The sequence below is a fragment of the Lepidochelys kempii genome, chromosome 2, assembly GCF_965140265.1.
Source record: "Lepidochelys kempii isolate rLepKem1 chromosome 2, rLepKem1.hap2, whole genome shotgun sequence".
Lineage (NCBI taxonomy): Eukaryota > Metazoa > Chordata > Testudines > Cheloniidae > Lepidochelys > Lepidochelys kempii.
In genome coordinates this window covers 156011089-156038549 of record NC_133257.1, presented here as the reverse complement: position 1 = coordinate 156038549, position 27461 = coordinate 156011089, and the positions used below count along the sequence as shown (strand labels likewise).

General features: G+C 42.3%; 1 protein-coding gene across 3 annotated transcripts in view; it reads left to right on the top strand.

Annotated features, from left to right (window-relative positions):
• The window catches only part of STX17 (syntaxin 17), a 78736-nt gene that overhangs the window by 47926 nt on the left and 3349 nt on the right, over positions 1-27461 (top strand). For all 3 annotated transcript variants that reach the window (XM_073332527.1, XM_073332526.1, XM_073332528.1), the window contains exons 4-6: positions 12806-13037; positions 24425-24543; positions 24624-24674. In XM_073332527.1, the coding sequence (XP_073188628.1) occupies positions 12806-13037; positions 24425-24543; positions 24624-24674 (402 nt within the window). The remainder of the gene's footprint in view (positions 1-12805; positions 13038-24424; positions 24544-24623; positions 24675-27461) is intronic.

Here is a 27461-nt window from a genome sequence, read left to right as displayed (position 1 = left end):
ATCTAGCTAGGTATGTGTTAGATTATGATTTCTTTAAATGGCTGAGAAAAGAATTGTGCTGAATAGAATAACTATTTCTGTCTGTGTATCTTTTTTGTAACTTAAGGTTTTGCCTAGAGGGGTTCTCTATGTTTTTGAATCTAATTACCCTGTAAGATATCTACCATCCTGATTTTACAGGGGGGATTTCTTTATTTCTATTTACTTCTATTTTTTATTAAAAGTCTTCTTGTAAAACACTGAATGCTTTTTCATTGTTCTCAGATCCAAGGGTTTGGGTCTGTGGTCACCTATGCAAATTGGTGAGGCTTTTTATCCAACATTTCCCAGGAAAGGGGGGGTGCAAGTGTTGGGAGGATTGTTCATTGTTCTTAAGATCCAAGGGTCTGGGTCTGTAGTCACCTAGGCAAATTGGTGAGGCTTTTTACCAAACCTTGTCCAGGAAGTGGGGTGCAAGGTTTTGGGAAGTATTTTGGGGGGAAGGACGCGTCCAAACAGCTCTTCCCCAGTAACCAGTATTAGTTTGGTGGTGGTAGCGGCCAGTCCAAGGTGTAATATTTTGTACCTTGGGGAAGTTTTGACCTAAGCTGGTAAAGATAAGCTTAGGAGGTTTTTCATGCAGGTCCCCACATCTGTACCCTAGAGTTCAGAGTGGGGGAGGAACCGTGACATGGTGGCACAGTGGTGGGATTAACCTGAAATCATTTTGAGATCCAGTTGAGATTTTTTGAACTAGAAATACAGATTTTAAAAAGAAATTTTTAGGAAGTCCAGAAGCAGCTTTGAAACTGAAAGCAGCTTGGTTTCTCTCTGCTTTGTGGCCAAGCAGAGACAAAAGGGGATTATCTTGTGAATTGCAGGTTTTCTTTGCCTGGAGGCAGGGTACTTAAATCCTGCAGGGAAATTCACAGTCTTCCAACCCAGAGGTTTTTTTTTTTCTTTTCTTCCTAATAGTAAATAGGGGGTGTGTGCTCTACCCATTTGCCTGGAGACAAAAGTGGCAGGGTTTTTTTTAGGATTTTGATTTTTTTTTTTGTTTTACAAGGAGCACAGGTTTGAAAAGAAATTTTTTTTTCTTTGGGCTGGGTAAGCAGGTTTCCAAGTAGTTGGAGGTTTTTTGCTTTAATTTGGGCCCAGAGCAGAGACAAGGGAATTGTCTTTTTCTGTAGGTTGACAATCACTAGCAGAGAATAGGTATTCTATTCCAGCACAGCAAAATTTTACAGCCAAGTTTTGTTTGTTTATTTCTAAACCTCGGGTGTAAAGTTAGTTAAAAACAGAGAGGTTAGAATGGCCAAATCCTCGGCTCGACTACAGCTGGAATTAGCCAAATTTCAGGCTGAGGAAAAACAAAGGGAACATGAAAGACAGACAGAACTCATGCGGCTGGAGAAGGAGGTACAGGAGGCTGCCCACAAGAGGGAAATGGAGGCAAGGAAGCATGTGGAGGAGATGGAGAGGATAAAGGCCCAGCAGAATATACCAACAAACCCTAGCAATCCTTCTCCAGGTACCACTTCCCATCCCAGAAAGTTCCCCACCTACAAGGCAGGTGATGATACTGAGGCCTTCTTAGAAAACTTCGAAAGGGCCTGCCTTGGGTACAACATCTCTACTGACCAATACATGGTAGAGCTGAGGCCGCAGCTCAGTGGACCCTTAGCTGAGGTGGCAGCTGAAATGCCTAAAGAACATATGAACAAGTATGAACTGTTTAAATCCAAGGCGAGAGTCAGAATGGGGATAACACCCGAGCAGTCTCGTCGGAGGTTCCGAGCCCTAAGGTGGAAACCAGACATGTCATTTACCCGACATGCCTACCACATTGTGAAACATTGGGATGCCTGGATATCAGGAGCAAGTGTTGAATCTCCAGTAAATTTGCCCTTCCTAATGCAAATGGAACAATTCTTAGAGGGTGTTCCTGAGGAAATAGAAAGATACATCCTAGATGGGAAACCCAAAACTGTAATAGAGGCAGGAGAGATTGGAGCCAGATGGGTGGAGGTGGCAGAGAAGAAGAAAACTGGTCGCAGTTGGAGCAGAGACCAGAAGGGACCACCCCAGACCACACCCTATTACCGGGGGCCGCCCAAAGCCCCACCTACCTCCCAAAGAACCCTCCAGACCCCTTATCGTCCCACCACCCCGTTCTCCAGCAACCCACCTCGCCCCGGTGACCCGTCAGCTGGACGATGTTTTAAATGTAACGAGCTGGGGCATGTAAAGGCCAACTGCCCCAAGAACCCCAACAGATTACAGTTCATTGCACCGGAATCACACCAGAGGTCCACAGGCCCAGATACCTCCCAGATACCCTTGGAGCGGAGGGAAACTGTGAGTGTGGGCGGGAAGAAGGTCACCGCGTGGAGGGACACCGGAGCACAAGTGTCAGCTATCCATGCTTCCTTAGTGGACCCCAATTTAATCAACCCAGAGATCCAAGTGACGATTCAACCCTTCAAGTCCAACTCTTTCAATTTGCCTACAGCCAAGTTGCCTGTCCAGTACAAGGGCTGGTCAGGAATGTGGACTTTTGCAGTCTATGATGATTATCCCATCCCCATGCTGTTGGGGGAAGACTTGGCCAATCATGTGAAGCAGGCCAAGAGGGTGGGAACGGTCACCCGCAGCCAGGCTAAACAAGCCGTGAGGCCTAGCTCTGTTCCGGAAACTTCTATCAGGGCCCGGTCAGAGGTGATGGACCCGGACCCCAGGCCAATGTCTGCAACAGCAGTAGTGGATCCAGTCCCGGAGACCCAGACGGAACCAGTCCCAGAACCGGAACCAGCCAAACAACCAACACCAGACCCCGTGCCAGCACTGAATCCAGTACTTGCAACCTCAACACCAGAGGGCCCCACCGAACCTGAACTGGCAGCAGCCGATAACCCTACACAAGAGGCTCAGCCGGAGCCTGAATCCCAACATAGTGCACCAGCGGAGAGCGGTTCACAGTCAACAGAAACAGCTCCATCCCCTATATCGCTTCCAGAGGGACCAAGCCTATGTCCCCAATCCAATGAGGAACTGATGTCTCCAGCATCAAGGGAACAGTTCCAGACCGAACAGGAAGCAGATGAAAGCCTCCAGAGAGCGTGGACGGCGGCACGGAGCAACCCACCGCCTCTCAGCTCTTCTAATCGATCCAGGTTTGTTGTAGAAAGAGGACTTTTATACAAGGAAACTCTTTTTGGGGGACACCAGGAAGACTGGCATCCTCAGAGTCAGTTGGTAGTTCCAACTAAATACCGGGCCAAGCTCTTGAGCTTAGCCCATGATCACCCTAGTGGCCATGCTGGGGTGAACAGGACCAAAGACCGTTTGGGGGGGTCATTCCACTGGGAGGGAATGGGCAAGGATGTTTCTACCTATGTCCAGTCTTGTGAGGTGTGCCAAAGAGTGGGAAAACCCCAAGACCAGGTCAAAGCTCCTCTCCAGCCACTCCCCATCATTGAAGTTCCATTTCAGCGAGTAGCTGTGGACATTCTGGGTCCTTTTCCGAAAAAGACACCCAGAGGAAAGCAGTACATACTGACTTTCATGGATTTTGCCACCCGATGGCCGGAAGCAGTAGCTCTAAGCAACACCAGGGCTAAAAGTGTGTGCCAGGCACTAGCAGACATTTTTGCCAGGGTAGGTTGGCCCTCCGACATCCTCACAGATGCAGGGACTAATTTCCTGGCAGGAACTATGAAAAACCTTTGGGAAGCTCATGGGGTAAATCACTTGGTTGCCACTCCTTACCATCATCAAACAAATGGCATGGTGGAGAAGTTTAATGGAACTTTGGGGGCCATGATACGTAAATTCGTAAATGAGCACTCCAATGATTGGGACCTAGTATTGCAGCAGTTGCTCTTTGCCTACAGAGCTGTACCACATCCCAGTTTAGGGTTTTCCCCATTTGAACTTGTATATGGCCGTGAGGTTAAGGGGCCATTGCAGTTGGTGAAGCAGCAATGGGAGGGAGTTACACCTTCTCCAGGAACTAACATTCTGGACTTTGTAACCAACCTACAAAACACCCTCCGAACCTCTTTAGCCCTTGCTAGAGAAAACTTACAGGATGCTCAAAAAGAGCAAAAAGCCTGGTATGATAAACATGCCAGAGAGCGTTCCTTCAAAGTAGGAGACCAGGTCATGGTCTTAAAGGCGCTCCAGGCCCATAAAATGGAAGCATCGTGGGAAGGGCCATTCGTGGTCCAGGAGCGTCTGGGAGCTGTTAATTATCTCATAGCATTCCCCACCTCACACCTTAGGCTTTCGGTTGATCATATTAATTCTCTAAAGCCCTTTTATTCCAGAGAATTAAAGGTTTGTCAGTTTACAGCCCAGGGAGGAGACGACGCTGAGTGGCCTGAAGGTGTCTATTACGAAGGGAAATGTGCTGGTGGTGTGGAAGAGGTGAACCTCTCCATGACCCTTGGGCGTATGCAGCGACAGCAGATCCAGGAGCTGTGCACTAGCTACGCGCCAACGTTCTCAGCCACCCCAGGACTGACTGAACGGGCATACCACTGCATTGACACAGGTAATGCTCACCCAATTAGGGTCCACCCTTACCGGGTGTCTCCTCAAGCTAAAACTGCTATAGAATGGGAGATCCAGGATATGTTACAGATGGGTGTAATCCGCCCCTCTGAAAGTGCATGGGCATCTCCAGTGGTTCTAGTTCCCAAACCAGATGGGGAAATACGTTTTTGCGTGGACTACCGTAAGCTAAATGCTGTAACTCGCCCAGACAACTATCCAATGCCACGCACTGATGAACTATTAGAGAAACTGGGACGGGCCCAGTTCATCTCTACCTTGGACTTAACCAAGGGGTACTGGCAGGTACCGCTAGATGAATCTGCCAAGGAAAGGTCAGCCTTCATCACACATCTCGGGCTGTATGAATTTAATGTACTCCCTTTCGGGCTGCGAAATGCACCCGCCACTTTCCAAAGACTTGTAGATGGTCTCCTAGCGGGATTAGGAGAATATGCAGTCGCCTACCTTGACGATGTGGCCATATTTTCGGATTCCTGGGCAGACCACCTGGAACATCTACAAAAAGTCCTTGAGCGCATAAGGGAGGCAGGACTAACTGTTAAGGCTAAGAAGTGTCAAATAGGCCTAAACAGAGTGACTTACCTTGGACACCAGGTGGGTCAAGGAACTATCAGCCCCCTACAGGCCAAAGTGGATGCTATCCAAAAGTGGCCTGTCCCAAAGTCAAAGAAACAGGTTCAATCCTTCTTAGGCTTGGCCGGTTATTACAGACGATTTGTACCGCACTACAGCCAAATCGCTGCCCCACTGACAGACCTAACCAAAAAGAAACAGCCAAATGCTGTTCAGTGGACCGGAAAGTGTCAGAAGGCCTTTAACAAGCTTAAAGCGACACTCATGTCTGACCCTGTACTAAGGGCCCCAGACTTTGACAAACCGTTCCTAGTAACCACAGATGCATCCGAGCGTGGTGTGGGAGCAGTTTTAATGCAGAAAGGACCTGATCAAGAATTCCACCCTGTAGTGTTTCTCAGCAAAAAACTGTCTGAGAGGGAAAGCAACTGGTCAGTCACTGAAAAAGAATGTTATGCCATTGTCTACGCTCTGGAAAAGCTACGCCCATATGTTTGGGGACGGCGTTTCCACCTGCAAACCGACCATGCTGCACTAAAGTGGCTTCACACCGTCAAAGAAACTAACAAAAAACTTCTTCGGTGGAGTTTAGCTCTCCAAGATTTTGATTTCGACATCCAACACATCTCAGGAGCTTCTAACAAAGTGGCTGATGCACTCTCCCGTGAAAGTTTCCCAGAATCAACTGGTTAAAATCGTCCTTGAGATGTGGAAAATATTGTTAGTCTTTATGTACTTGGTAGTATATTTAGAGATGCATGTGTCTTATTAACTCTGTTTTTCCTAGAGCTCCAGGAAGAAATCCCATTCAGTGTTTCACCCTAGCTGAGATTTGGGGGGCGTGTCATAAATATAAAGGGAAGGGTAAACCCCTTTGAAATCCCTCCTGGCCAGGGGAAAGCTCCTCTCACCTGTAAAGGGTTAAGAAGCTAAAGGTAACCTCGCTGGCACCTGACCAAAATGACCAATGAGGAGACAAGATACTTTCAAAAGCTGGGAGGAGGGAGAGAAACAAAGGGTCTGGTCTGTCTGTAGTCGTCTTGGCCGGGGACAGAACAGGAATGGAGTCTTAGAACTTTTAGTAAGTAATCTAGCTAGGTATGTGTTAGATTATGATTTCTTTAAATGGCTGAGAAAAGAATTGTGCTGAATAGAATAACTATTTCTGTCTGTGTATCTTTTTTGTAACTTAAGGTTTTGCCTAGAGGGGTTCTCTATGTTTTTGAATCTAATTACCCTGTAAGATATCTACCATCCTGATTTTACAGGGGGGATTTCTTTATTTCTATTTACTTCTATTTTTTATTAAAAGTCTTCTTGTAAAACACTGAATGCTTTTTCATTGTTCTCAGATCCAAGGGTTTGGGTCTGTGGTCACCTATGCAAATTGGTGAGGCTTTTTATCCAACATTTCCCAGGAAAGGGGGGGTGCAAGTGTTGGGAGGATTGTTCATTGTTCTTAAGATCCAAGGGTCTGGGTCTGTAGTCACCTAGGCAAATTGGTGAGGCTTTTTACCAAACCTTGTCCAGGAAGTGGGGTGCAAGGTTTTGGGAAGTATTTTGGGGGGAAGGACGCGTCCAAACAGCTCTTCCCCAGTAACCAGTATTAGTTTGGTGGTGGTAGCGGCCAGTCCAAGGTGTAATATTTTGTACCTTGGGGAAGTTTTGACCTAAGCTGGTAAAGATAAGCTTAGGAGGTTTTTCATGCAGGTCCCCACATCTGTACCCTAGGGTTCAGAGTGGGGGAGGAACCGTGACAGGCTGCTTAAAAACACAAATTAAGGTGAAATACTAGGAAGAACTGTCTAACTTGTTCGATTTAAATGAAGAATTTATGGGGAATATTATTATATCAGACTTCTATTTCAACTCAGTATCTTATAACACCATACTTTGTGTCTTCCATATTTCCTTTATTGATAATCAATGTTTATACGTGGGATTAATTTTAAATATTGCAGCCTAAGATTGTCTGGTAATACTATTAATTTAAACATAGAGTATGGTTTAGTCTTGATTAATTTGACAATTGATTTTTATGAATCAATAGTTCTCCGCTCTCTTTGATTGCTTAATACGTCTTTTACCATGACCTTCCCCTCAGTGTGTAAAGTGTTTATGGAGGTTGGATTCATTTCCTTTATATGTAGTTATATTTCTGTCGGCAGGGGAAGGGTTTCTTCACTTATTTAAAAAAAACCATTTAATTATATCCAGGACGTGTAATTAAAATAAACAACCTCTACACCCTACTTTTTCCAGGCAAGCAATGTTGCCTCTTCTAACTCCCTTGCATTAATGAAGAAAACTCTCATCTTAAAAACACCCCTCCCAAACTGTTTGTTCCCTCATTCTACTCTAAGAATAATGTTCAAAACAATGGTAAACAGTTCAATGAAGAATGATTTATTATGCATGCTTAGAATGTCATACGATTCTTATTTTTATATTGCAACATTCATTTTTTATGCTTGCATGAAAAGTCTATCCCAAATCAACAAGTAGTATAATTTGTACTATACATTTCTTATGTTAGTTTTTAGTAAAAATTTCAGTCATGCGTTCTTAGTTTTTAAAAGTCTAGGTGATGTTTTGTGCTAAAACCCCCAAACCAAAATGTTTGAAGCTGTTCCATTGTACATAGATAGTGAAAGAGTGTTTGGAGCAGGGGGCTGGACCCAGAGTCTCCCACCTCTCAGGGGGGTGCCCTAAACACTACACAGTCATTCTGTCTTGCGTGCCCAATGACTATTTAAGTATCTATCCACAGTGGAACAATCATTGAGTGGAGGGGGGGCAGGAGAGAGAGAGAGAGAGAGAATGAGAATGAATGAATATGAATGACTCACTCTGTAGGTCAGTGGTTAGGGCACCAACCTGGGAGGTGGGAGACCCTGTGGCCGGTCCCCCTTCTCCAATCATTCCTTCATTATTTAAACACAGTGGAACAGCTTTAACAGTAGAGACTGAAGGAGCCCGGTATCAGAATATGCCATATCTCAGTGTTTAGAGCAGTGGCTCTTAACTTGGGGTGCATGCACCCCTGGGGGTGCGAGACATGCCAGATTTTTTTAGAAGGTAAATCACTGAAAACACAAATTAATCACAGGCACGAAAGTACAACTACTTTGTTTCATCGAACCTATGTTTATATGTATATAATTCTATCTCTTTCATTCTACAGTTATGATATATCTAGGTTTAAAGAACTGACCTACTTCAACGATGTTTGATAAGGGGTGCGAAAACATATTTTGAGAACCAAAGCGGTGCAGGCTGCAGTAAAGGTTAAGAACCACTAGTTTAGAGCATTCTCTTGAGCGGTAGGATTTCAACAGGGATCTCCCGTCTCCTTCTCAGGTGCGTGGGTGGGTGGGGAATTTAACCTGGACTTTCCACATCCCAGGTGAATACTCTAAACACTGAGCTAAAAGTTACAAGGCAGGTGGCACCACCACCACCTCCTCCAGCTCCTTCTCCTCTGGTGGCCAGATTTTGAATGGGACTCACTCTGGTAGACTGCTCTGAGCACACCTACTGGATTGGACACTGCGATTTAGGTGGACAAACACCTGTCAGTTTGTGAATTGCGCTGCGGTTTAAGTGGGAGGTAGGCCTCCAGATGCCTAGAGGGAGGCAGTGATGTGCATGCTCAAAGGTGGGAACTTTTATTCTGAAAACTTAGGCACCGAGTGAATTTAGGTACCTCTAGAGTTTGGTGGGAATTTGTGAATTGCAGCGGAGCCTAAAACTGGACGTAGTTGCCCAAGTCTGGGGTTTTGGCACCTGATTATCTTTGTGGATCTGAGCCTGATGGGTGACATCCCCACTGCTTCATTTAAATGAGTAATTCTGAAACCGTTTGTTTGGTTAAAGGAGATATACAAACAGGTAATCCTGTTTCGAGGCCCTTTGCTGCATTATTCCTTTGCCTCAGCCTGAACCCTCAAGGAACCCAGGTGCAGCAGAGCTTTCCTTAACCCTGCTGTAATGTTAGGGAAAACCTTTCCATGAGCAGGCACCAGGTTCTCCTTGCACACTTAAAAATACATATAGCTTTCCAGGTGGAATACACTGTAAGTTACCACTATTTCCATGAGGTGCAACATGAACAGTGCATATGTACAGACAATATTTCATGACTTCCACATCTCCTAAAATGGGTTCAATTATAGCTCTTACGAGTGTGAGCTGCACTGGGGAGAAGAGGTAGGTAGGTAGGTATTCACTCAAACAGCAGTGAGTAGTTGGTAGTAGTATTCTGCCTTTGTAAGGCCTAGTATGTCTGGAGGTGTATGGAAAATGATGTCCCTTGTTATATCTGCCCAAGAGGTGTAGCCTGCACTCTTCCTAGCAAAGCCATCCCCTCACCAGGCCACTTGTTCTGTGCCAATGCTAACTTCCCCCCTCCTTTTCTGTCCTCTCTTTCCTCCCTACATTGTGCTTTTCTGATGTACCCCCACATGCAGTGGCATAATTTAGCCCTAATTGTCTCTGTTCCACCACCAACGAAGTTTTTGATTCTTGGGATCAAAAATGTTTGTAGGACATGAGTGCTGATGCTAGCTGACTCAGATGTTTCCCAGAAATAGCAATGCAGCTGCAATTAGGGATGTAGAGTCATTTAGCAATTAGACCAGGATGCCTGATATTTTATTCCTAATCTGCCAATGACTCATCATATGACTATGGGCAAGGCATTTAACCTATTGGTACCTGTTTCCCAATCAGTAAAATGGATATAGCTCCTCTTCACACTTGGAGTTCCTTGGATGAAAATATTCTGTATAAATGCAAAGCATTATTATCTTGGATACACCATTTCGTCTGACAGCGCTCAATTCACTCTTAACCAACTGAAATAAATTGAAAAAACAAAAACAAAACAAAGCTACGCTTCCAGCCCCTTTCACACATCAGTCTGAATATTTTGTCTGAAAGAAAGTGAGGGCGGGTAGTACTCACAACAGAAGAAAGCTTGCACAAAGAAAGCAAGATGGCACAGTACAACAGCTTAGAATTCAAATATGCTTTGATGAACAGCCTCCCTTCTCCTTCCACTCCCAAGGGAATGTGAAGCAGTGGTCCATGATGCTCTAAGGGCAAAATCAGTGAAATCATAGGTTCTGTGATCCTGTGGTAAACCCGCAACCTTTAATTATAATACATTAATGTCCTTAACAAGAAATAACTGTGCACAGTCATCTGGTTATTCAGATCTCGTCGAGTTCAAGTAAGTCTTTAACCCGTTAGACCCATATCAGGCTCTGATCCATAGTGTTCTAGAACTCTTGAAATTCTAAACAGTCTGACACACACTCTCACGGATTTGTACCCTCTACAGACTCTGACACGTATGCCAAGTGTGTGTAAAATGCTAACCAGCAGTATCTGGTACAACAGTGAGATGATTCTTTCTTTGTCCAAATCTTGTGCAGGGTAGATACGTGCTGGTTTGGAAAGCAGAGCTGGGTCTAAGCTGCAGTGGGGTCATGAAAAGGTTGTAATTATGTAAATATTATACTACAGTGATTTTTGGCCCTTGTATCTGTGTAGAATCGTCATAATGAGTCGATATAAACTAAAGCAGCTCTCCACTACCTCTGAGTTCCTGTGTAAATGTAGAGTACAGTGACTGCTTTGCAAAATATGCTAAATATATCAGGTGTCATGGCAGTCCCATGTGTTACATCCACTAGGGTTGGGTTCTGAAACATATTCATAGTGTTGACCACATCTTCATGGAGAGTTTTTCTTGTGGACAGCTCCTCTTGTGATGAGAGAGGTGGTTTAGCTGTGGTTGAACAGAAGTTTGTTCTTGCACGTCTGGTTAGCTTTTGTGACGTTTAGATCAGTCTGGTTGATGAACATGGGAAACTTTGAGATCATTTTTGCCTTTGGTAATCAGTACATTTCTCTGCTATTACTGATACGGCAGCAAGAACTGGAACACTGCAGCCCATGTAGGCACAATGGGACAGGAGATTAAATATACAGAGGAGGATCCAGTTTCAAGGAATGGTAAGAGCAACTGGTGCAAATAACTGCTCTGCCTGTCTGTGTTAAGGGTTACATTTGTGCAGCAGCTATATGGATAGCTGTAATTGGGGCACATTCATAGTGAAGACAAGGCCTTAGATATGACATCTGTAATCAGGGCTATAGGTGGCTACTTAGGTACCAAATGTCAGTGGCTACTCCCATGTGTACAGCCAGTTTATTAGAATGGGTGAGAGGGTACAGAATTAGCAACTGCACTGAGCTGCTGGGTATCTGGTGGATTGTGTGAGTCGTACTAGTTCCAGGGAAAGAATTTATAAGTACCAGTTGTCACAGATATAGGAAATGAAGTACTGTGGGAATAGACCTGTGCACAGATAAAACAGGAAAGAACAAAACATTGGGGAAAGAACATTTTTCTTACTGTAGGTGTATTGGATCATATTAAAGAAGTTCTGTATTAAAATCACAAATGAGTTTGATTCCCCAGAGTTTAAATTCCAGGGTATTACTAATTAAGAGGTCTCTTGGTTTTTGGTACTGTTTCTCTCCCTCTATGTGTGAAACTTGCAAGCTGCTAATTGTGTTAGTACATTCTAAGACAGAGTCTGTTCTCAAAGCAATTCACAGAGAGAGAGACTCAAAGCAATACTCTAACAACAGAAACAGCACCCAGAGACTCCCCACCCTTTTGTTGTATTAACAAATTGTGATTAAAATAGAGATAGAGGATGTATGTGGATGGATGCTTGGTGTGGATAATAACTGAATGATCAGGGAGGTGCCAGCCTAAGAATCCAGTGTCCATCGGCTGAAGAAGGCGTCAAGTGGAAATAACCAGACGACCCCCCCCCGGAGGGCAGACTGGAATCCACCCAACAGCCTCAAGAATGGGAGAACCAAAGAACAAGATAACATCTTGGAGCCGTCAGGAATGTGCTATCTGCTGATTGATTCAGCAACAGCATGATGAAGCAATTCCCATAGACTGGCATAGGAAGAAATTCCTATAAAAATAGACTCTAAAAAGTGAGAACTTTGGGGTCTGATTCTGCAGACCAACTTCCAGGAGCATCAGATGAGCATCTGACAAGGCCCTGCTCCCTCCTCATGTCCAGGCCACCTGGCCAGTGGCTTGGCATGAGCAACTCTAAGGCTGGTAACTATGATAACAACCTTGCAGAACCTGTGTGTGTGGGTGTGTATGTGGGTGTGTGTGTGTTTGTATGAATGAATGTGTGAATAAATATGAGATTGAATGGAATGTTATAGCTATAACTAACTGCTTACTATGATTCTTTCTGTATTCACAATAAATGTGGTATTTTGCCTTTTTCCCTTTAATAAGATCCTGCTGGTTTTTATTTTATTGGTACAACAGGTGAATTCTTACTACTTGTGCAAAATATGCCCATTATCTCCTTGGTGCAACAGATTTTTGTTTAGAATATTTTCATTTTAACTAGAATAAAATTAAAGCATTTGGTTGCTTGAGAAGATGACCTTTTTGGAATTTTTATTTTTCTCAATTTATACAAAATATTGAAATGTAATTTTTTTTGGATTATTTAAAAATTAAAATAACTGTAGTTAATTCACATCACCCCCTTGAAAGAGGTGTGTAGGAGTAGCAGTATGCCATAAAGTTACAAATAACCTTTTAAAACTATTGCAGCAACTGCGAGCCAATATCCGAGAGATGGAGAAACTGTGTTTGCGGGTCCGACTGGAAGATAAACAAATTTTCCAAAGAATGATAAATCCAGTTAAAGAGGAAGCTTCATTTTCCATAAAAGAATTTCTACAGCTCCATTCAGAATCTGCAGAAGAACTTAAAAGACAGTTTAATGAACAGGAGGACACCTCTTTAAAGTCTTCTCTAATCAGATCTGCGACGGTAGGAGGAGGTAGTAGAATTCATTTTTCTATGTACTGTATTGTGGTATTTTTATATTTGTTTTATGATAGTATATTTCCAGGGTCTTCTGACCAGATATTGTGGAAATAAATACTTCAGTTTAGTAAAACTTCATACTTTATGACAAGAGGTGAATTTTAATACAACTTTCAAATACCACAGTTTTGTCACCATATGTAGAATATAGATTATTTTACTGCACAGTTTATGTAGTTAATACATGCTTTAATCAGCTATCCAAGGAAGAGGAAAATATTGGTAGCCTAATAGGCGTAGTTAAGTAACAAGAGCACTAAATTGTGAGGTACAAGCAATCTTGGGGTTATTGTAGTTACGTTTTCTTTTTCCATTGCTTAGTTATGGTAATCACTTAGTACATTTTTACTTAATTCGTTATCTATGAAATGGTGAAAACAATTCGTATATCATCACCGAAAGCCTCAATCAGGAGGAGCAGGTTGAGTATGAAGTGTCCGTTTACACAGAAATATATCTTCGTAATTGGCAGGAAAGCAGTAAAAGTACAAGATCATTATATGAGGTTTAGAAACACATTATACTACCTTATAGATCATCCAAGGATGGGCCTGGATGCTACTGCTCTTTTCTGATCCCTCTACTTTCATGAAAACTGTATCTTTCACTTTCTTTCTTCCCTCATTCTTTCTTCCTTCCTTCCTTCTTTCCCCCATGAGCACCTTCTTGTCTCTTTTCACCCTCATTCTGTCCCACCTGCCCTTACACTTGAAGCCAAATCTGGAGTTAGCTGCTGCTAACATCTGAAACGCTGTTTACAAGGATTGACCATTAGAGTTAAACCAACACATCCTCATACAGAAAAGTTTGAAGCTTAATATTGGTTAAAATACTTCACAAGTCTCACATTTTTCAATTTAAAAAACATATTTTCAGTTAGTGGCCTCACAGAAAATCTTTCCTATCAGGAAATTCTGTATAATCTGGCTGTTGTATTTATAACGTGCTAATCTTCATAGTATCTAGTTCTGTCTTCTTGTTGTCATAGAAGTTTGTTCTGTAGAGAACTGCAGGGATGATTGTGTGCAATGTCATTAGTAAGAGGGAAAGTCTTTTCACGACTAAGAAAAGAAGACAAAAATATATGCTAAACTGTAAAGTGTGTCTTTTTTAAAAAAACAGGATTAGTATTTCTAGCTGAATGACTTTCATGTTTTTTTTAAAAAACGGGTCATTGGTGAAAAACCAAGAAACCGATTAGAAATTTTGGGATGGCAGGCATAGCCATAGGAAAATATTATGGGAATGACATACACTCACAAGTCAGCTCAGGAATGGAGATGTAGTTCACCTCACGTAAAGTGAAACATACAGGCACACAGACAACTGAGTATAATTATATAGGATTTTTAAAAAAGTTTGCATTAATATGAAAGCAGCTTTTTGCATTCATGGGACAGCTGTAATATCACATTGCCTGTTCTTTTGTGCTTCAAGGCTGCAGATCTGAAAGCAGATCTTAGCTGCTGATCTTACTCAGTCAAAGAAACTTCCTTATACCCTACTTCTTTTTTGCATGTTGCTTCCAATCTGGCAGAGAAATGAAGAGTTTACAAATTCAAATAGCCCATTTAGGAGGCTTGTCAAAGAAATGATACAGCCCTTTCCCTTTCCACCATCCCCCATCTCAAGTCCAATAGGAGTTGAATTTAATTCCATTTTAAGCAAATGTTAACAAAAGGCGAGATTCCACTTTTAAAATTACTAAAATTCTTTTTAACCAGCATATTGAATTTCCCAGAGAACTAGATTTTTATCTTGAGTGTAATGAAGTGTGAAGGTACTTTGTAAAGTATGCAGAGGTGTGTTTGTTTTTTTTTACTGCTGTTCTGAGGAGAAGTTGTAGTTGATGTTGAGGAAGCACTTCCATTCTAAGTCCTTTCACATTTGGGTTAGAATTTCCTAAAATACGAACTTTTGAATGTAAATTTCTCATTCATACTTCCAGCCCACAGGTGTTTCATCCTCCTCCACTCCCTTTTTTTCTTTTGTTTTTGAAGTGGGAAGGGAAATACTAGGGTTACTCTTCTTGGGGGTGGGGTGGTTCTGTATTTCTATCAATGTACTGCTTGTGTCACTTGTGTTCTTATACCGAGTTCTACTTCTCCCTACTGCAAGTTCCCTTCCAATGGTGCTGCCCTGCCGGACGTTAGGTTCCCCAGGGCTGGGTTCTTCCAGCCCCAGAAGCAGATGAACACACACACACAGTCAGAGCGCGTCTGAGTGGACCGGGTTAATCAGCGCTCCCAAGCTGACCCCTGATATGTCCCTGGACTCAGCAGGCTGGGTGGAGCAGCATTTCCAAGCTGCCACCCTCATAGGCCACGTGCACCGCACCAGAATAGAGCACGCCTGAACAGGCTGGGTCGAGCAGCACTTCCAAGCTGCCACCCTCGTATGTCCCAGTTTCAGCACGTCTCTCTCCCCACTTTCACGTTACATTTGTTCTGGTAGTAACCCACTTGATGATCAACCCCCATAGGATTTTTTGGCGCTGCAGGGATCTTTTAGCTTAGGAATGAGGAGTGTTGCTGCAGAGTGAATGAGGAAACCAAAAAACACCCATGGGGAGGCTGGGGGGAGGAGAGGGGGGAGACAGAGAGAAAGAAGCAACCAGCTTAATCACGAAAGTTATTTATTGCCAGCTTATAACCATAGGGGAGCCAAACAAACAAAACAGTTACAATATTAAATCTAACTTAAACATGATTACAAAAGTCAGGTTTAAAAAACAACTCATCACACAAGTCAGGGTCAGAAGGCTATACCGAGAGAGAGAGAGCTGGGTTCTCACCACTCCATGACGTTTGAATTGATCGGGGATTCCAGGTGGTGGTGGTAGCTGAGGGTCTGGAGTGCTGGAGTGAAGCAGAGCCTCCATCACGATCAGTCAGGAGAAGATGAAGTCTCAATGGAACTGATGCAGATTTTGGATCCAGGCATCAGAACACTTACTTGAGCATGGATAGGGGTTTTTGTCGAGAAGCAACAATGGTTCAAGGGAGAACACTAGATTTATGTGTAAGCAAGGGAGAATACCAAAGTTGTTTTGTTCAGGCTAGACATGGCAGCTGATCATTCCTGGCTTTGGGCAGTGTTCCTTGGAGGGAGCTCACAATGCAATTAGGGAACTTCACTATTTTGGATAACAATAAAGGATTTATTACTAGAGTTGGTCTGATAACTACTGAGCTGGGTGTGTGCAGGTGTGGGTTCATTAACATCTGGAGCAGAGATCCGCCATCATGCAGTGCTTCCCTGCTTTTCTGGTCCCAGAGTTCCATGCGGTTCTTACCTTGGAATCTCTGTTCTCCATTCTGTATGCTACTGGAGATGCCTCCTTGTCCCATCTTCTATGCAAATGGGGTTAGGGGAGTTTCCTTAATTATGTCATCTTTATCCCAAGGGTTTAGGTGCGTCTCCCACTGCCTTTTCATTGCTTTTTGTAAATCTTTCTTCTGATGCAGATTTGGTTCAAGCAAAGACTTGAGGGAAGAGAGGGGAAGGTCTTTTGTGAGTCAAACAGGCTGGATACTGTGCCCTGGTTCCCCAAGAAGATAGAGCTGCTAGGTAACAACAGAGCCTTCTTATGAGGTGTGAAATATTCTTTAATATGGAGAAGTCATTAAAGGCTCTTTATGTCACTAAAACTCAGTGGTGGGACATCCTAATCTGGTGCAGAATAGGGTCAGCATGGAGGAGGCAATTGGGGGCAAGCTATTTTACAGGCCATCTTACTTAAGAGGCTTTTCCTCTGTCCACAGTTCTGCTTAGGAAGCTTCTTTATTCTTGAATAACTGATAAACGGTTCTATTTGACAAGTGTAAAATATGTAATGCTGGCTAAGGCCATGTATAGACTACAAACTTTGGTCGACACAAGTTATGTCAGTGTAAAGCTGCTGCGGTTAGTATATCACACATGTGTGTGCATACTTAGCTGCTTGCATTGATGCTAAGTGCAGTGCACCAGGGGTACGTATCCCAGTGTGCCACATTCCAGTGCAATGCCTTTTGGGGAATATTCACAATGTGTTGTGGGGCGCACACGACTCCCGTTGCGGGGCTGGGAGCACAAGGTGAAGTTCCTATCATGCAGCTTTCACTATCTCATAATACCATGAGGTGGTTATTGACTAACCCATAATTTTTTTGCCTTTTTAAAATCCCACACACCCACAAAGCACTTGTTGCTATCCGACATCTCAGTCAGAAGAGTGGAGCCCACACAGCTCTGCACTGTTGTCATTGATGCTGCAAATGCAGGACAAACAATCCTCTGGCACTTGCAGAACTGCAGGAAGTACCACAACAAAAGGGCACATGATAATTTCTTTGAGGACAGATTGCTAAGGGACATAATGAAAAACAATTCAAGGTTGATGGCATTTACAGATCAGCTACAGGACTGCTTCTGGGCCTAAAAAATAAGCAACTGACTGGTGGGATTGCATTATGATGGAGGTTTGGGATTATAAGTGGCTGCAGTACTTGCAGGTGCTAAAGGCCACATTCCTGGATCTATATGCCACATTTGAGCAGGGACAACAGAATGAAAGCTGCATTGACAACTGAGAAGCAAGTGGTGATCACACTGTGGAAGCTTGCAAAGCTGGATTGCTATCAGTCAGTGGAAAATCATTTTAGAGGTGGAAAATCCATAGTGGGGGCTGTTGTCATGCAAGCGTGTGTGGGGCATTAATTGTAACCCGTTATGCAGGGCTCTCACTCCAGGTAATGTGCAGGATGTTGTAGACTGGTTTGTCTCCCTTGACCTACAGGAAACTTACGTTCATATTGTCATAAACCCCTCACATGGATGTTTTCAAATTTTGTGATTGGGCAGAGACCACTATCAGTATTGCATCCTTACCCTTTGGCCCCTCTGCCACCTCAAAGGTCTTTACCAAAGTCCTCTTGATCCCCTGCCTTCACCCTTAGAGCATAAAGTGCGGAATGGCCACAACCGTCCTTTGGTTCCCTCTTACCAAAGTTGGAAAGCAGAGTTCGCCCTCTACTCCTTAGTGGAATTTTCTTCTTGTGACTTCTAGTCAGTTAGCTTGGGTTAATTCCCAATAAATTCTTCCCCCCACCCTCCTTTTTATTAATTTGTTGCAAAAAAAATTTTTTTTAAATGTACTTTCTCCTCAGCGCTTTGTACCCCACCTTAATCTAAAATGGTGCATTCAGTACCCTCAGGCTTCAAACCCAGATCATCCTATGACAGACTCATTCCACTTATAGATGACCATAGCTGCTGTCTTTTTTGTCTTAGTGATAGCCATGTACCAGCCTGCTGCTCAGTATGCTGTTCCTTTTTGACCCTGATAGTTGAAGTTGTACCTTCTTGAGAAATCAGTGAGGGGAGCATTAGACCAGGGGTGCACAAACTTTTTGGCTTGAGGGTGACATTGGCGTTCCGAAACCGTATGGAGGGCTGGGTAGGGAAGGCTGTGCCTCCCCAAACAGCCTGGCCCCCGCACCCTATCCACCCCCTCCCACTTCCTGCCTCCTGACTGCCCCCCTCAGAATCCTCAACCCATCCAACCCCCCCTGCTTCTTGTCCCTTGACCGCCCCCTCCCAGGACCCCCCGCCCCTAACTGCCCCCCCGGGACTCCACCCCCATCCAACCCTTCCTGTCCCCTGCTCCCTGTCTCCTGACTGCCCTGCACTTCCCCAACCTCTGCCCCATTCAACCGCCTCCTGTTCCCTGACTGCCCCCCGCGACCCCCTGCCCCTTATTGAACTCCCCGCACGCTTACCATGCTGCTCAGAGCACCCGGACTGGCAGTCGCACCGCCTGGCTGGAGCAGCCATAGCGCTGCGCAGTCTAGAGCACCGGGGCAGGCTGGTGGCTCTTGCAGCTGCGCTGCCTGGCAGGAGCTCACAGTCCCACCACCCAGAGCACTGGTGGCACGGCAAGCTGAGGCTGTGGGGGAAGGGCCGGGGGCAGGATGGTCCCGCGGGCCGGATGAGGCCCCTGGGGAGTAGTTTGCCCACCTCTGCATTAGACCCTGAAGCATGGGCACCCACTTCAAGTCCCAGACACCCAGTGTTCCTGTTAGCTGGTGCAAAACGGTACTAGCAAAAAAACGCTGGTGGCTGACGTGAATCAGTGGTGTATGCTGTTGTAGATCTCAATCAGTATTTCCATGGCAGAAAGCAGACAACATTGGTCTGTTGCACCAATGTGAACTAAGTCAGAGATGCTTGGGCAGTTTTATTTTTTTTATTTTTGTGTATTGCTGAGGCATTAATGTGTTATGTGCTTTTATTTAAGGCTGAGGTACTTTCTTCATTTCCCCAAAATAGATATTTAATATTGCTGTTCCTTAAAAGGAATCTTTTTTTACCAGATGTGTTTGTATGTACATGTAGTACATCTGACACTCTGCATGGGGTGGTGATTATTGGAAGAATTAGGGTTTTTTCGGGAAATACTGGTAAGCGTCAATTTCATCGTACATTCAAACTGATGGAAAAATATTTCCCATGGATAATCAGAATTTACAGATATGTAAAGTAAGAAAAATGCTGTTTGAGAAATAGTTTAAGGATATTTACATTGTATATTTTAATGTGATGTTGACAATCTGTGTTTTAACAGAGACGACTAAGGGGGTATATGATAGAGGTCTATAAAATCTCAAGTGATGTGGAGAAAGTGAATACGGAAGTGTTATTTACTCCTTCTCATAACACAAGAATTAGGGGTCACTCAATGCAATTAATAGGCAGCAGATTTAAAACAAACAAAAGGAAGTATTTCTTCACACAATGCACAGTCAACCTGTGAAGCCTTTGCCAGAGGATGTTGTGAAGGCTAGGGAAACCACTCCTTACCCATCCTGGCTAATAGCCATTAATGGACTTAACCTCCATGAATTTATCCAGTTCTCTTTTAAACCCTGTTATAGTCCTAGCCTTCAGATCTACAACAGCATACACCATTGATTCACGTCAGCCACCAGCGTCAGGCATAGTCCAACAACAAAAATTCAAATGACCAAATTCATCCCTGATGTAGCTCTCTTTGGAATTTCACCAGAAATTAATTTAGCCCTATAAAAGACTGATCTTTTGCTAATCTGTTTACCATGTTCAATGTTACAGGCTAATCTCCCGGGTTTCATGTCACTGAAACAAAGCTGCTGGTTAGGTATGAAGTGTTGTATTTTTGTTTCATGCCAAAGTTGTTTTGTAAAAAAGACTGTTCTTTTTAGCTAAGAGAACAAATATATTATTGGGTTTTTTTTTTCCCATCCTTCCCTTTCTCTTCTCTTTCAATTCTCTTACTAGTACTCTGTAAGTGTCTTTTCTGCTTAGCAGTAGCATTTCTTATAGCCTTATAGACTATAACAGGGTTCAAAAAAGAACTAGATAAATTCATGGAGATAAATTCAATGGCTATTAGCCAAGATGGGCAGGGATGGTGTCCCTAGCCTCTGTTTGCCAGAAGCTGGGAATGGGTGATAGGGGATGGATTACATGATGATTACCTGTTCTGTTCATTCCCTCTGGGGCACCTGGCATTGGCCACTGTCAGAAGACAGGATACTGGGCTGGACGGACCGTTGGTGTGACCCAGTATGGCCGTTCTTATGTAACAGCTTTATAAAGCTTTAACTTTTTGAATCTCAACAACTACTGTTATTAAATAATTGTCTGTCCCCGGCCCCCATTATTTCCTGTAACTGTGAAAATTTAGATTGATTAAAAATAGAAAGGAAGGCCTAACAATAACCATTAATATTATCTGTTAAAATTATTTTTAAAAAAATTGAATTCTGCCAGGCCTGGGCGTATGACAGAGATAAGGTGGGTGAGGTAATATCTCTTATGGCACCAACTTCTGTTGATGGAAGAAATAAGTTTTTGAGCTTCACAGAACTTTGCTGGAGATCAAGCCTAATATAAGCAATCAAGGTACATTTAAATAACATTAAGGTCTGAATCACAGGGAATATAACCTTAACTGCATTGTTTTCTACTAAGCAAACGTTTAAACTGTCAAGGTTGTTAGGCCCAAGATTTGCACTGTTTTGAACCATCTTTTCCCCCAAATACCATATATATGATGGGATACGTATATTTGTGCAGTTCTTAAAAACTATTTGTGAAAGACTCTTATTTCAGTGATGGTTGCCTGCAGGATGGATTAATTTAAATCACCAAGCAGCAAACTTTAATTTAAATAATTGATTGTTTTGAATTTGTAAGTTTTAGTTATTTTCCTAATGGAGGGTTTATTCTCATTGGTTGGTAACCATTTAAACATTCTGATTTGCACCCAAATATAGCCTTTACACAAAATTTGGTAATTTTTTGCATACCAGCAGGACACACCATATCTGCACACATTTAAGCAATTATATAGTTTGCCATACATCTATTCAGATTCTTAATTTTGACATTTTTTAATGTCAAAAATGTCAGAAAATGTTGAGAGACATGTTTCTTATATACCGGGTAATTAATAAATTTTTATTTGGGATTCACATCAAGCTGCATTTGGATGGAAATTGGAATTAAATTAAAATATACATTTTAAAATTGTTTATGAGTTAAATAAAACCACCTTAAAAGTGTTGGCTACATAAGAAAAAAAGTAAGTTTTTATTAAAACATGTTTTGCATTTAAAACTATCTGATTTATCAAAAGAAGTTTGAACTGTAGTTGGTGAATTGACAGATTTGTTTCTGGTCACCATAGGCCAGATTTTCAAATGTATTCGGGTGTCTAAAGAACAAATAGGTACCTAATCTATTCACACACTTTCAAAAATCCCCTTAGGCCCCTAACTAAATCAGTGGGCCTTGAAAACAATGGGAATCAGGAGCCTAACCTGCTTAGTTGTTTTTGAAAATCTGACTAGACCTAGCTGCATCTTTTGGTACCTAAATACCTTTGAAAATCTGGCCCCATGTCCTTCATCTCCCATCTGTTTTTTATTCAGAGACTGGAAGAGGAAAACAAGCCTTCCTGCTTTTTCAGCTCCCTTTTTGTTTCTCAGTTTTGAATGAACTAGTCCAAAGGAAGATAATTTTCTTTGTGCACTTGCTACCTAAATTGAAACCAAAAGTGACTGAGGCAAAAGCTTTTCTGTACAACAGAAACTGAAAGTACTTAAACATTTGGAAAAAAGGAAATAACGTGCTCCATTGTAAAGAGTGAAAATAATATAGATTTTTAATGCAGCATATACCCTTACGACATATTTATACACCTTGAGTTGACCTCAGACATTAGATTGGTTTCCCCCTGATTCTGTAGATAATTAAAAAAGCAACACCCTTTACCTCATTAAAATCTGAGGAAGGCTCATTGATACAACATACTTATTTTTAATTTAAATTATTCTAATGGATTATAGTACATGTAGTTTATCATAAATTAAAATTAAATTTCAAATATGTAAATAAAAAAGACAATCAGCAAAAATCTAATTGAAATAAAATATCCTATTTCTAATTTTTTATAACTCTCCCCCCCCCCCCCCCCCGTTTTATCCACCCTTGTGTGGCTTTATATTATTATTTAAGACTTATATTATTGTAGTACCTAGTGGTCTCAGCCAAGTCCGAACTTCATTGTACTAGGTGCTCTGCAAAATATAGTAAATGGCAGACCAGGCCCAAGGAGCTTACATTCTAAATGGGAAAGGCATGTAATCAATAAGGCTGCTGTATCTAACTGTTCTTTAACATGTGGAAAGAAGAGAGAGTGTGGTGTTAAGGCTTCCAGAGCAATATGTGTGTTAATCAGAATGTAAATAAACTGCCTCCAACTTCATTTAATAACTGATATTGCTCTTTAAACCTTCAAAAGCAAGAAAACGTAGGGTTTAAAATTGACACTTCACCCCTTCCAACATGTCTTTATACTATTGCAGAGGTGTCTGAAGCAGATAATACGGTTGAGCTAGTCATCTTACAGATCTTGGTAGCCTGTATCTATTGTTTGACTTGTATTTGTTGGGAGCTTTTTATTACACCGCAGAAATTCTTTTGCTGTACAGTACGCTACTTCAGACGTGCCACACAAGTTGTACGATTAGTAGTAATATCCTCTTTTACAGATAGGGAAACTGAGACCAAAAGGTTAAATGGCTTGATTTTTTTCAGAAGAGCTGGTCACTCACAACTCCAGTTAAAGCCAATGAGAACTTAGTGAGCAGCATCTCTGAAAAATTGGGCCCTAAGCGACTTTCCCATGGTCACAAAGGTATCCAGTGTTGGATTGCAGCCTGCTTCCTAGCTCCCTGCCTTGTGCTCAGATCACTAGGCCATGCCTCCTTCAAAACTAAGTATTAATTTAGTTTTATTTCCACAGTGATGTTATATAAAAGACTTAATATAGAATTATTGAGAGAAGGGAAAAACCTTAAAACTAGGGGAATAAAAGAACTAGAGTTCACTATTCTCGTTGCTTTGACCAAACCTGAATTTGTTATGAAGGTTTTGGAAGCGTATCTTGTTCAGTCTCCATTGTATCACTTACCAAGTACAGTTGATGTAAGAGAGATGCACAAGGTTCTGGTTGATTACTTTACTTTATAAAGTGACCTTTCTAGCTGTTCCTTGCAAAATAGCATCCCCTGTCTCCCCCCGCCCCACATCTGTGTTCCTTTGTGTGTGTATATGGAGAGGAGAGGGGGGAGGGCATTCTTGTCACGTATTTGACATCCCTCTTCCATACTTTCAGCCTCTTAAAAGCCCATTGTTGTAAAAAGGTGCTGTTATCTAACTGGTCTTAGGGTTTAGAATTGAGCAACACTCTACCATTCTTTTATTAGCGTTAGCAGGGTTTCATTTTTCTTCTTTAGCGGGTCGTCCTTTCCTAGTTCCTGCTGGCTCAGAGTGGGAAAGATGGACTAGAAATCAAATCGATGGTGCACTTAACCATAACTATGTGAACCATCGCTCTGATTTCATGAATTATTTGTTTATATCTATCCTATATAAATAAAAAGTGCTTAGCCCAGGTTAGCCTTAGCTTAGATTCTTTTGCTAAATTTTAAAATACATAATCCATACAAAATGAATTAAACCCGAATTAAGTAGCATAGTTTGATAATTGTTTTCAGAGCAAACCTGGGGAGTGTGTCTGTTCTAAGAAATTTAATATTTTTGGGGGGAAGCACAATTTTTTAAATAAGATTTGTGGTGTTCAGAATAGAACTTTGCTCGTATAAACTTTTTAGGGCTATTATCTGGCTTGAATTGGGTCAATTGTCATGTTATTCTCAAATGATATTAAGATATGGGAAGACAAAGAATTTTTTGCAACCTGTTTTCTAATAGAATACATGCATTTATAAATATCATGTTTTCACTCAGAGCCTTTGTATAACACTGGAGCTGTGGACACTTCTCAGAATTTTATTCAGGTGTATTCCCCACTCCCTGAAATTCCTCAGGATGAAAATGCTGCTGAATCATGGGAAACTTTAGAAGAGGTATGTTGGAGCTCCCTTATATTCCCATTTAAGTTCCTTTTCTTTAAGCAAATATATAAGAAATCATTTTTTATTTGTAGGACTTGATTCAACTCAGCCAGTTGGTGACTGACTTCTCTTTACTAGTCAATGTAAGTATTAATCTAAAACTCTAGATAAAGAATTGATAAAGACAAAGCCTGGAGGACTGAGTGGCTCAAATAATTGGTAAAGAGATAGTGGAGACTTTTGTCGCTGATCTGAAGTCAGACTAAGTTGCTACTATCCAATGGCTTTTCAGCAGCCTAATATGAAATTGTCTCAGCCCACTTATTAGGGCACAGAAGTCCTGTCACATTTTGCCCTTGTTAGTAGCTTCAGGAAAATGACAGTGACTGAATGGAGTCATAGAATGGTCCTTCCTAATCAGGATTTCAAGGCTGCGAGGGAAGTTTGCACTCTGGATGTCTGTGCTGTATTTTGTCTATGGATAAATACTGTAGAGAACTCATGTTTCCAAGTCTGTCAATCTGGCACTTTCTTAAATAGTATGTATACATATGTGCACACATCCTTATGCATTTCAATAAAATATAGGCGTTTGGGGGAGATAACAGTACAAAAGCTAGACCCAAACTCTTGGGCTTGGTTCTGCATTCCTTTTACAAGTAAACTCCCACTAAAGTCAGATTCCCCCTTTTTGGAAAATCTAGATTCTTTGACGAAGAAGAAAAATCAGTAGTGTGAGGATCAGGCCCCTGAGGTCAATAGATAAAACTTCCATTTTGTTAAGTGAGGAACAGGAGCATGTGCTAGTTCATTGGAGCTAAATGACCTTTGATCATCTAAACTATTAATAACCGGGGTAAGGAATTTGCCTCACTATCCACTGTCTATCTTGACAGTGTCCATTTAAGAATGTTGTCATGTTACACTGCAGTACTGTATTGAAAGCCCTCATGAGGTTTTCAGGATAAAGATTTACATTACATTCTCAAGGAGTGAGTTTTAAGGTAGGTCCCCTCTTCACCCTTGGTTTTCACGCACCATGTTGCAGCAATTAGGAGCATTCAGTAGCACTGTCTTAACATGCTTAATTGCCTCACCATGAGGAGGTCTGTGAAGCTTGCTGGGGAATAACAGACACTAATGCTATTCTCTCTGTGTATCAACAGCTTCCATGCTGCATGCCTCTTGACCACTGAGCCCTGTTGATTCTGATCCTGTCTTGGCAATTTTTCTTTGTATCTTGATTCCTTACTTTAAAGAAACTACTGTTAGCTGCTCCATAGTCTTTAATTTTTGCCGACACAGAAGCTGCTGATGGGGATAGTTTTCAATCCAAATTCCTTTGTCAGGTTCCCTTTGCATCATACTAACCACTGGAGAGCGTGAACATTAGAACAGTTTTCCTACTGGTTTCCACACATTCTCAGCATTTCTGGTTGTGGTGAGAAGTCCAAGAGAGACTCCACTGAACACGATTTGTGTTTTTGCTTACTTAGTCAGGACTTCAGGGAAGGATCTGAAGTTTCACCCACATTCTTCTCTCCTACGATATGTTGTGGTGGAAAGAAACTCTGTATGCGCACACATGAGCCATCTATTCTATCTCTCATCTGCCTCGTGATAGATTGTGTACACACAGAAATTGCAGTGATTTAATTTACATGGGTTTAGAAACTGTTCGGTTAAATTGGTTCACCTTCCTTATGAGGATGCATAAATTGGTTTGAGTGCCTAAAAACAATTTAGGTTAAGTATAGGTTAAGTCAGTAATGCATCGTTAATGGTCAGTATCTCTTTCCATCTGGCTGTATGTGTAAAAACACGTGGGTGGAAACACTGTTTGGGTGCCCTCCAAACACGGCACCCTAGTTAGTTATCAGTGGTTAAAACTATCGTTATTGGGTGCACATCTCAATAGGCTGTTTTGGGTTTTTTTAAGTGGAAAATTATGCACTGCTCATGCACAATATGGGCCTGACCTACAGTGACTTCAGTGGAGGTTAGTGGGCTCATCACCTTTGGAAGATTGATACCTATAGGATTTTCAGACACTTTGACTGCTTCCCCAGAAAATATCACAGCATCACAATATGGCCCAAGTCCTGGTTTAGAAATAATGAAGTTACAGTCTAAGTAAGAGAAACAAGGTGGGAGATGAAGAGAGAGCAGGAAGAAGTGGAGACAGAACACCATCTTCTCAGGGCTGCTGTTGCTCTTCTGTTAAAATTGGCAGAGAAATATGAACCCTGAGTTTGTGTGGCTGAGATACTGCTGTAGAATGCAATACATATTGACAATACCTTGCTGTTCTATTGTGTGTTCCATCTGAGGATCTCAAAGCACTTTATGATGACTGAAGACTCGCTATACCCTTGAGAGCCGAGAGAGTATTCTCTCTATTCCTTTAAACAGGGAAACTGAGTCACAGAAGTTTCCCAGGGTCTCGAGGACTGTGGCAGAGCTTGGACTATAAACTCGGCGCCTGATTCCCACTTCTTAATCACAAGATCATCAGTTCCCATTATACACATGGCTTATTACATGTCTGCCACAGACATTCATTACACCACTTCTGACAGAACTGGGCTCAGCCATTGCGCTAGAAAGATTAAAACAAAGCTTGTTCTGAACAGAGATCTTAAATTCAGAACATTTTAAACTGCATGCTGGTCAGCCTATTGTGCTTTGTGACGGAATGAGACTGGGGTCCTGCTGTGGTTTACAAAAGATGGGAAGAAGTATCTCATTTCCAACTAGCAGCTGAGGGAGGCTGCTCACCGAAAGCTCAAGGGGGCTCGCAGTAAGTGTGTGACTGACTGGGGAAAGTGGAGCATTTTTGCATAAATTAAACAAACATAAAGCAGAGGATGGATGTGCAATTTCGGTGTATTTTCAGCATAGTCGGGAGATTAGATCGGTAGGGTTACGTT